Raw genomic sequence first — 12203 nt, forward strand, 5'->3', positions numbered from 1 at the left:
TGTTCCCTGCTTTTTCTCTGTAGTAATGTGTTATTTGTTTACTTAGTGTTTTTGTTGGTAGTTTCCTTTTTGCTGGTTTTTTTTATTTCGTTCTGCATGTGGTGAACTCCAATTTATTCCTTCTTATCAGTAATGGTTTCTTGTTGTAGTGTGGAGTGTGGTGAACATGTGATCATGATCATGATTCTGCATTTGCTGGTTTTTAGCCTGGTACCCACTTGTTTTTGTGTTGTTGTTCCTCATGTCGCCATTAATGGGTTGAGTCTTTCCTACTTTATTACGACAACAATGGGGTGGAGGGGGAAGGGACTGATTTATTTGTATTTCCTATTTAAACTGAAATAAGCGGAGGGATTGAAACTAATAATTTTGGGTTTATGAATTTTTACGGAGTATTGTTGGGGTTTTTTGTACCACTGTAGTAACGATGCAGCGACAATGTTCTGGGTGGTACATGCAATTGATGATGAAATTGTACTACTTTACTCACAGTGGTACAGAAGTATTTGTTCTTCCTTTCTACCTAATTTATAAACCATTAATTTTGGGTTTATGATTTCTGTAAATTTATTTGGGCGATTTTTGTGGTACAAGTAATGGATGAGCACATTGTACCACTTTAGTCGTGATGGTACCAAAACCCCCCTGTTTCGTACCAATTCAGAAACATGGATTTATCCTTTCAATTTTGTCTCAGGGTTGTCGAAGAAGCTACCATGGGTGACCGGGACGTGACTGAGGTAAAAGGGCGTCTTGCAAAGTTGTACTCGGAGTTGGACGAAATCAATGCACAGGAGAAGATAAGGTTAGAAGAAATGGATAAGATGACAGCATTACATACGGCAAAGCTAGAAGAAGCGAGGGTTTTGTCAGGCCGTTTGCACCAGCTCCGGGAACAGCGAATTGCACGCCTTTAGAGTAAAATCCACGCAATCCGTTCCACGCCAGGTTATGCGGTTGGAAATGACCAACCTGATGAGAGGATTATCGAGGAGGACAGGGGTGGTGATGTGGCTATTTGTGGTGCTGATGCTGGTAATGGTGATAAGGACCAGAATCAAGAAGGGAATGCTGATGATGAGGCTGAAGATGATGAGGACGAGGACTACGACGATGAAGATGTTGAGGACTACGACGCTGAAGATGTTGAGGACTACGACGCTGAAGATGATGAGAATGAGGAAAATGCAGAAGATGAAGTTGATAAGGATGAGGAGGCGGCAGAAGATGAAGATGAAGATGATTAACATGGGGATGAGGACGGGGGTGAAGCTGCTGAAGATGATGAAGAAGATGATTCTGGGTCAATTTAGATGCTCAAGGGCAGACCTTCTAAGGGGCGGGTAGGGGTCTGGCCCCCCTTAGAATTTTGCCCAAATTTTTTTTTTATCAAGTAAATTTAAAGAAAGGCCTATTATTTTTTGTAGGAAGGAAGGCCCACTTAATTAGAATGTAGCGTTTTTTGTCAAACTCCAAACTTACTTGTTTTAGTTCTTATTCATTTACTTGATTATTATATTTTGTTTGGCACAAATTTCAGTGTCTATTACTCCCTCTGATTTTTATTAAATGCAACTTTTGCTATTTTAGTCCGATTCAAATTAAATGCAACTTTCTATTTTATTTCTATTTTGGGTAAACAAAAACCCTTAAAATTACTACTTTACCACTATTTTACCAAGTGGTGGGCCAAACTTTCTCTCTCTACACACTACTTTAAAGTATTTTACCCACTACTTTACCACTACTTTCCTAAGTGGTGGGCCAAACTTTCTCTCTCTACATAATTTAATCACCTTTAATTAACCCCACTACCACATACCCCTTAAATTTTGCCTCGTGAACCGCAATACTCATGAAAGTTGCATTTAATAAAAATCGGAGGGAGTATTTTAATTGATAGTTTCACAATATGTCACGTCATTGTATTTCATTGCATAGTGCCCAATATCTATCTAGACTTGTAAATACTAGAGTATTGTAGTACGAGATACAAGTACTCCTAATTAGGCTTTTTTTTTTTTTTTTTTTTTTGGTTATAAGTTTTTGTTATTATCTATATAAAATTGTTTATGTTTTCATAATTTAAAAAAATAAATGCTAATTATGTATATTATGCAAGTATTGATTTAACTTTTTTAAATTTGGGATAGCTAATAGCTCTTTTTTTATCAATAAATACATTGCTTTAACTATTTATAATTTTTTAATTAATTATTAACAAAAGTTAAAGTTAGGAAGGTTATTAATTTATTAGTACTTGTTGACTATCTCTATATAAAGTTTAGACATTGGTTTGTAATTTGGCTCCTCATAAGAAAGTTGTGATGATCCGCAACTGCAGATGCTTACAGGCGGCGCAGTCCTCTCCCCAAAAACGATCCTTGGGATTAGCTTGGTTTGTTTATATTTAGTTATGTAAAAATATTTAGGGTACCGAAGTTTACCTAGTGGTACCCTGGATTACAAAACAAACAAGGCCTACTTCAAACTTGACACGTTTGATTTGTATAATGGTTTAACCACCAACATCGATCTAAAGACAGAATTAAAGGACTAAGACAACTCTACTGTTGGTACATGTATGTGCTACGACATAAAATGGTATTGAACCCTTTTCACTGCTGTTAGTTGAAGAGTTTCCATCAGTGCTCTCCGTTCATTGCAAAACAGCAGGAAAACAGACAGATATTATTACGGAATTTGGTAAAAAAAACCTACGGCTCCGACTTGGATTGTTCAAGCCGTAGGTTTTTAGACTTTTTTTTATTTCTTCTTTTAGAGCCCTAAAGCACTTACAAGATCACCTCTCTTCTACCCGTAATCACCCCATTACACTTTTGAAACATTTAGGAAAAGAATTCAAAATAGAAATTAAAAAAATGCCATGGAGGAACAACGATAATTTGCGTGACTTTGGTCCATGATCGACCCGCAAGCAGTCAATCATGCAATGCATACCTTCCAACCAATCGTCCAATCACACTATCCTTATCTTTCAACCAAGCCTTTCGATTCCGCTTCTGCAGCAGTTGTTTTTATCGGTTTATCCCCTTCTTTTTAATGGAGTTCATACCTTATTTTAATTCTTATTATATGTTTAAAGTTTTGATTCCAATTATTGTTAAGATAAGTTACATTGAAAATGATACTTGGCTATTAATTAATAATAGCATGTACACTTACGTTGAAATTGAACAATACAACTTGCATATTATCAGGCTTTGACGTCGATCAATCATAAAAAAAACGCGTACAACCCACTCCCAAGTCACAATCACAACTGATATGAACGACAACAAAATTATAGTATAACCTATAAATAAGACTACAACAGAAAATGGTCAAAACGTTGTTATAATCCCCTTTTTGAATTCCGACAAGGATGAAGGGTCAATACTTAATATGTATGGCCAATAGGTTGAATAGAATAATAACAAGTATACTAGAGTATGGCCAATTCTGCGCAAGTATAAAATTTCAAGTTCTCGAACGCAGTTTTCAAGGTGTAGTACATAAATCTATCTATTCAGTGTCAAGGCTTTGAGATTCATTTCAAGGATTTAAAATGAGTTACGTAAATACAACTGAAGTACAGAACATAAAATCAAGTTTGGCATAAAATTCAGTGTAAAGGCTTCGAGATTTAATTCTAGGCTTAAAAACAAGGAGCAAAACAGCAGGAAAACAGACAGATATTATTACGGAATTCGGCAAAACAAACCTACGGCTCCGACTTGGATTGTTCAAGCAGTAGGTTTTTTAAACTTCTTTTATTTCTTCCTTTAGAGTCCTAAAGCACTTACAAGATCACCTCTCTTCTACCCGTAATCACCCCATTACACTTTTGAAACATTTAGGAAAAGAATTCAAAATAGAAATTAAAAAAATGCCATGGAGGAAGAACGATAATTTGCGTGACTGTGGTCCATGATCGACCCGCAAGCAGTCAATCATGCAATGCATACCTTCCAACCAATCGACCAATCACGCTATCCTTACCTTTCAACCAAGCCTTTCGATTCCGCTTCTGCAACAGTATAAAATCTCGGCCCCTTACCTTGATGCCTACAACTCAACTTCTTTTCCAGTGATGTTAAGAATCTACAAAATACTGCTTTTTCTTTTTCTTCTTCTTGGTCTCTTCTTTCTAAATGGCATCACGGCTACACGACAGAAAGCGATGCTGCCCACTCCGCCGAAAAGGGGGCCGCTTTCTTCCCCCTAAAAATGCCAGTTCCACCATCAGGGCCCAGCAAGCAGCATAATTCTGTTCCGGAGCGGTCCTTCATTCCAGCAACAGTAGTCTATGGTTCAAACCGCCTTGTTCCATCCGGCGCGAATCCCCTCCATCACTAAGGCGCGCTCCGGCATTCAAGCCTCTGCTTGCTCCCCTTATATGTGGACTTATTTTAGAAACTTTTATTTGCAAGTGATAATCAATCAAATAATTAAACCATGTCAAATAGATAGTAAGGCCAGATATTCACATCAGAGCATTGCAAGTTAGACCTTAATGATAAAAATCTACCTCACCAAGGGCGGATCTTCTCCCCTCTTAGAATTTGATCCAACTTTTTATTAGGAACCAAATTAAAAAAAGAAGCCCTACTTGTAGCCCATTAGACTTAAAATTTAGAAAAACCTTATGTACCATGTAGTATTCTTCTATATGTTTTTACTTGGCATAAACTCCTATGTGAGTTTGACATATGACAAATTGGTCCATCTTTCACTACATAAATCATAAATGGCAGTATTATTGGTAGTCAAGTACAAATTTTTAATTTTATTTCAAAAAAAAAAAAAACTTTATTCTATATAAACAATAATACAGTACTACGTTATTCATTTTTAAAGAATTAGGCAATTAGCAATGATATTTAATTATTTATGTACTATACTTGCTATTGATGATTTTTTTTTATTAATAGCTACTTTAAAAAAGTAAGATTAAACTATTTTACATTGTTATTAGTATCTACTATGGTTTAAATTTAGAAATTCAACTTTAATTCGGCCCCCAAAAAGAAAATTGTCAAGATCCACCATTGTACCTCACCGGGTACTTATAAATATAACATTCTCTTTCTTCTGGTCTCACAAACTTTCCAATTTCACCCTCTCTAAAACCACCTTGACTTCCTCACGCATGATAGGTGTTTCCAGGATAATGACGCTGTAAGCCACCTTAAGAAATCCCTCGAGAGCCAAGCGAGTTAAATTGGGGGGACGAATTATGGATATCATATAATTTGACAAAAATCACAACCAAAAACAATAAAACCAAAAAATAAAATCCAAACACAGTAGTCGGTCAAAACTTAAATTTAAAATCTAAAAATAAAAAAATTAGTCGAACAATTCAAAGAGAAATATTAAACTAAAATAACACTAGCATCCTTCTAGTTTTTAATTATTCAAAGCCTACCGAAAACAAGCTAAACCAATACACTAGATTTGTTGAAAACAGACCAAATAATATGGCAAAAATAGATTTTCTATTCTAATTTACTCAATTAGAAAAAAGCATTAAAAAAGTAGACCACCGTCCTTAAAAAATGCCGAGGAAATCAACTTTCCAAATTAAAAAAGTAATCCCACACATTTTCCAATCCCAGAAAAATTAGATAAGCTCTCACTTTCTCTCTCTTCCCGACTCTAATTTTCTTGCTTTGGCTCTCTTGTTCAATGGCGGCAGCAACAACATTAACAATTATAGAAGAATCTCAATTAAAAAACAAGACATTTAACTTAACTTTTTTTGGGGTTAGGTTTGCAGTATTCATGTGATACCAAATAACGCAATGTTATTAAATTTATAATAAAAAAAAATTAATCACCCAACGTCACTTAATTAGCCCCGCCAGTGATTGCGGGCTACAGACGATTGAAATTTGCAGGAACAGTTATACCAGCACCCTTAAAAAGGGCTACATCTTCACCGTTTTGATTGTCAAGGGCGCTGTTATAACTGTTCCGGCATATTTCAATTATCTGCAGCGTCAGTATCTGTCGAGGGATTTCTTAAGGTGGCGAATAGCGTCACTATGGAGAAAAACCAACCATAAATTTGGAAGGTCGTTTTAGAGAGGGAGAAATTGGAAGGTTTGGGAGAGAAAAACGAAATACTTCAGGAACTTTGAGGTGGAGATGAAGGTGAAATAAGTGGAGTTAGAAAACGGGGAGCTTAAATAATGGATGAAGTGACGGTTTAAGAGGAGTGAGAAGGTGAAAATGTGGAGTGAAGAGTTGTGATTTGACAATTCAATGGGTCAAGGCAATAAGTACCCTAATTCCCTGTACTTGGCAATAAAGACATATGCATGTGTTTGGCAATAGGGACGCGGGAAGCGCGGGAAACAAGGTTAATAAATACCTTGAATATCGTTAAGGTTTTATCAGATACAATTTTAATTACTGCCATTTTCTTGTTCCAATATTCATTGGAAAGTTTAAATAAGGTTAATAATTATTTCAGTTATTTCCAAAAAGAATTTTACAAAACCTTATTATCATATCGGAAAGGTTTATACGAGGTAATTTCCAAAAAGAATTTTTAAAACCCTTATTTAATAAATATCCAAAGACATATTCATCAAATATTTGACTCCAATGTTTTATTTATTGCCATTTTCCGTTCCAATATTCATCAAATATTCTGTTTTAACTTTTGAAATTGTTTTTTGTCCCCATCTTCGTAATGGAGTTCATACCTTATTTTATTATAGGTTTAAAGTTTTGATTTCAGTTGTTGTTACTTGTCACGATAAGTTTCATTGAAAATAATGTTTGACTATTAATTGTACTTGATTTTGACTATTACAATTACTCAAGCGTTGTTGTCAAACAAATAAACAAATAAAATAGAATTATTTAATTCAGAATTTATTGAGTATTAATTTAGGATTCAATCATTTTAGTCAAAATAGATTGAGGAATATTATTAAACTTTAATTGTATTCAGTCTAAATTAGGTCAAGCATGTGTACACATAATTGAAATACTTTGACAACACAATTCATTGTTATTCGTATTTGATTGTATATAAATACGCATACTAACATACTAATCATAATTTCTAAATCAAAAAGATGTACAGTTACCTCCAATGTCATACTGTACATAAGTTTAGCGTCACATAACTGATTTTAAAACAGAATTGGGTATTAATGGCACTTCAACGAAATACATCATATAATCCAACTAGTTAACACCAAATAAACCACAACATGTACCCACACGGAGCATTACATCACGGATCATAGTCAAAAACATAATGAAACATCCATACGCAAAGGATCATTGGACATCCTACAAAAGGGAAGTTGATTTTCGTTCACAGACACAAACACGTAAGGGTTCCACATGCCCTATTTGTCTGTGAAGCGAAAGATTTCATCGCCATTCCTCATGGCCGCACCCCTAACATCCATTAATGACGAAACCTCCTTGTTCTCGTGAATAATGAGGATTTTACTTGGGCACACATTCACCTCCTCACTCCAAGCTCGAAACAGGACGTCTAGAGAATCAACCAAATTGACTAATACCTTCGTATAACTGCACGTGTTCGAAACTCTCGGAGATAGACTAGCTTCTTACGAACATCCATGTTGGCCTCAGGGTCCTACGTGAAAACGACATTCAGCTTCACAATGTAACTAAGTTTAAACACGTAAATACTGGAGTTTTATTTCAGCAACTAAAACGTATTTTAATTAACGGGTTAAATTAGTATTGTTAAAACACAAATTAAACGAAATGAATAATTGTATAATTGACTAAGTGAAATACTCCGAAACAAGCCAATGTACTTATTCCACTATACGAATATGTCGTACTTAAATTGAACGACAATAATCACTTAAAAAAACAGGATGTCAAATTTAGCTGGAACAACAAACGACAGTCACAATGCAAATTTCACTAAAATTTAACGTATAGTCAACGTTTTTTTTTTTGGACGACCTAATTTCAAGACGAATGAAATAACACTAATGTTAACAACTATATTTTGTGGACATAAAAGTCAACGAATTTCATCAGAAAACAGTTTTCTCCATTAACCAAATTACCCACACATAAACAGCGAACCTCAACCTATGTATAAGTCTATAACTACAGTATTTAATAAAAGACATACAATCAATGACACGTGTCATTTTCTGGTGTGTCCCTTAGTTATTTTATTTTTTTAAATATCTAAATAGGAAAGAATTATTATACCAAAATAAAATGTTGCAAAACAGTTTCCTAAAAAAAAAGATTAGAAAATATTTAGTGTATCCTTCCAAATAATAATTGATATCATAAACTTCTTAACTTAATTTATGACATATGTAAGGTTATGTACTAGTTTACAATTAATAATAACAAGGATTTTTTTTGGAAAACCAGACTCTTGTATTTAATTATGTATGAAATGCTTGCCAAGAAAGATGTGAAAAAATATTTTAAAGTTAGTTGATTATTGAGGAAAAAAAAAGCAACATACATAACAGAGAATGAATAATAGTTTGCAAAAAAAAAAAAAATCTATTTATAAGTTAACTACATATTTTTAAGAATTTCATTTGATTAAAAAAACAAAACGCTATTAATTTGTTGGTAAAATTTTTTAATAATTAAATATAATGTTAATTAAAGAGTAGTATTACGGTGCATGGCACGGGACCTAACCTAGTTAAAGATAAATGACAGACTTCAAACTTCGGAAGAATAAGAACCGAACCTTGCTCCGAACCCACAGGACAGCCTCACTCACAATCCCACCCAACGCTGGACTGTTATTGGACTGAACGATGTCACGAGCATTCACGATAGTAATATCAGCCGAGTGACAGTCTACCCTCCTAGCATAGTCATAGTAAATAATCTTGAAAGATTAATTGATCTTCAGTTCATACTCGAGGCCGGGATCGTCGTCATTTAGGCTCCAAACTCTAAATGAGATCTTTGGAATTAAGTTGCCGGGAGTTGGATGACAAACCCTTGCTTGCTTAGCTGCAGACCGACGATTCGCAGCAGGCTGTACAGGCCCTGACATTACATTGGCAGGTGCCAGGACAACCACATCATCGACGTCGTCATCTTCTACCCGAACGGGGTCCTCACCTACAATGTCAATAACTTGCTGAACAACAATACCTTCACAAGCGACGCCCTTATTTTCATCAACAGGACCAACGACGTCTGTGTGCTCCTCCTCAATAGCTACCTCAGCAGGAAAATGCTTGTCCTCACCATTCAATTTCTAGTTTTCTAGGCTTGCTCATAAACAACCTCTTCCGAACGAACCTTGGGCAGTTTAGGAGGGCGTTCACTTTGTGTCGTTTCCACGATCGGAGCAACATATGAGTGGCACACTCCGTGGCGTCCTTCTGGACCGGTGCCCCTGACGCAGCACACTAGATCCGCCAATAGGCTGCGACGGCGGCTCGTGGTCTTCCTTTTCCACAAGGGCGGACAGGATTTGGAAAGGATCGGACTACGGTGGTGGTTGGGATTTGGAGGCATGGAGGAACTCACTTGGATTGAGAATGTCTGTGTGGGTGAGACAGTTGAACTAGTTCTATGGCAATTCTGGTTTTCTGTGTAGTGGTTGTGGCCTTGTGGGTGTGATATAATTTGTTTAGACCCGCTACATTGGCTGCATTGCAATACGGGTCACTGCAAACCGGTTGCGGAGTGAAACGGTTTGTTTTCTCGACATTTTCAAGTCGGGTTAAAAAGTTAATAATCCAATTTGGTTTCTGTTTATTATTTAGTGGTTCTAATAATATTTTGGTCGCAGTCGATCCGGGTAATAAAGAATTAATTGGTCAAATTATTTACTAGTTTTAGTAAATTTGAGGGTGTTTCTCCATTGAAATTGTTCTTGTTTTTGTGTGTATTGGTTACAACGAATTTCCTATTTGGGTTCCCATTCAGTTTTCAATAGTGCAAAAGGGTTCGGTATGTGCTCGGAAAACAACCCTTATGTACGACCCAACGCATACACATATTATCGTACAAACATAAATAACAACTTCAATTACCATTATTATACGTACATTTTATTATCCGATTTAAATTACCATCGTATTCTAGCGCTTGTTATACGTAAACCTCATAATCGCAAATTTGTAAACTCGAATATGTATATACAATGTGAAGTCTTCTTTTGTTAAATTCTTCTTTTGTTGAATTCTTCTACGTACAAGAATTATTATTCCGTCACATTTGCATCACCAACACTACATATTAACATTTACGAATGGTTGTATGAGATATTAACAAGTATGAGTGGGGTAGAGGGACAATTACATGGTTTCAAGAATTGTAAGTCATCTTAATTTACGTGATACTTTTTTGGCCAATGACAAAGAAATTCCAATACACACATCATCGTGAATTGATATATGGTTGACACTGACAACTCTATGCCAAAGTCTCTGAGATTTCTGATAGCATATCATGACTACTACAAAAATGTGCAGTATACCGTCAAAACAATGGCTCCGACTGTCGTGACTTGTTTTAGGGAGGATTGAAAAATAGTTTGCCGGTGAACCCTGAAACTTTGAAAACTGATGTGTACTGTAGCTGGATTAACACGATTCAAGCTAAGTTCCCACACCGTTAACTCAGTAACAGCAGTTTACTATACAAAAACGGTTAAAAAACAAGCAATTATAACGGTTATTAACCAATTCACAAGGTTCAAACAATAAATCAAGGTAATCGTTAGCATTAATTCTGGAATTAATCAGTCGGGTAAAAAACGTTTAACATTAACCAAACCCCTAAGGCTTGTTCAAAATACCATGCAATGATTAATTTCACTTAACAAACCCATGCAACCCGACCCGTATTATACCCTACTATGATACGATCCAGTTTACATTTTGATATGTCACCGTCTTCTTTTTAACCTTTTGAATTAAAAAGTTAAGGTAAAGTCTAAGAGAAAAAGGTAAGACTTATAATACGATCGCCTTCAAAACACATTTCATAACACATTATTGTATGTGAATTAGGAAAATATTATTTAGCTACGGTAAAGAACTTGTTTTCAGGTTAATTATTTAGGGTTTTGTTGAATAGGTTGTCAAAATCTTGCTTTTTTGATATATAATTTGTCTTGTTATTTTCCGTACCCGTGTCCCCTATTTTAGGTTTACTGTTTTGCCGTGTTCGTATCGTACCCGTGTCCGTGTTTGTGTCCGTATCGGTGCAACCTATTGTCTTAGTGGTGCCATGTATCATATGAGACGGTCGTCGTGGATTGTTATGCGACAATACCCATCCAACGTGTCAAGTTCATTGTCTACCTTGTCATCTGTTAAGATAAATTTAGGGTAATTAGATAATATTTAGGATATATAGATTTAGGATAATATTAGGAATTATCTTTTCCTACTTTATCAATGTTTTCTAGACTTTTAGAGAGGATAGTAGATCTTATTCATTGTACTATAAATTGATTGGTTTTGTGTTAATGGAAATCAAGTTAAAGTTTATTCATAAATCATTTTTGCTACATCATCTGATCCAGGGTACCACTTTTGCATGGGTGGTACTAATCCTCTTACAAATGAACCACTGTAGCAAGAAATGGATGATATTCAGGAGGACGTTGGCAACTTACTACTAAATTATTACTATAGTTGAACTCGTTCCCTATTATCCTTCGTAATCTAACCCATTCATAATCCCTCAACGATTTGTTAAGCACACCCTGTTTAAGGGTGTCCACTACAAAAGTCGCCACCGTAACTGAAGGTTGAAGCTTAAACAATACGTACAGTATAGTGGTACATTTACTTATGTACTAGAAGGCTTATGGTTCCATAGTAGTCAAATGTACCCGGGCACAATGTCCAAGACGTTGTGCTGTATTTGACAAGAAAATACACAACGAAATTGACGCATCAACTTAAAAGAATTTGAAACATTTTCACCAAAATTAAATTCACTTACTACCGTATTTCTACATCCATTGCCTTCCATTTATCATTACAAGCAACAATAATGGCCGGAACTTCCGTTGTGCAATACTGTGTCTCACCTCACCAACCCTTACCCCACCCAGAACAACCGATATTGTATTTTCAAATAACAGAGATGGGGGAATCCGAATTAAACCTGAATTCAGTTAAGAATTTTAGAAACTGCTACACCTTTTACAATGGGATATACCAGCCTGTGCAGTCCATTAG

General features: G+C 35.5%; 1 protein-coding gene across 1 annotated transcript; it reads left to right on the forward strand.

Moving 5' to 3' along the window:
- Positions 1 to 668: 668 nt before the first annotated feature.
- LOC110717223 (phosphopantothenoylcysteine decarboxylase subunit VHS3-like) lies at positions 669 to 1247 on the forward strand. Its single transcript, XM_021895876.1, has 2 exons — positions 669 to 876; positions 949 to 1247. Exons 1-2 carry the CDS (start codon positions 669 to 671, stop codon positions 1245 to 1247), a joined length of 507 nt encoding a protein of 168 aa, XP_021751568.1.
- Positions 1248 to 12203: the final 10956 nt, after the last annotated feature.

The sequence above is a fragment of the Chenopodium quinoa genome, unplaced genomic scaffold (assembly GCF_001683475.1).
Source record: "Chenopodium quinoa cultivar QQ74 unplaced genomic scaffold, ASM168347v1, whole genome shotgun sequence".
NCBI classification, from domain to species: Eukaryota; Viridiplantae; Streptophyta; class Magnoliopsida; order Caryophyllales; family Amaranthaceae; genus Chenopodium; species Chenopodium quinoa.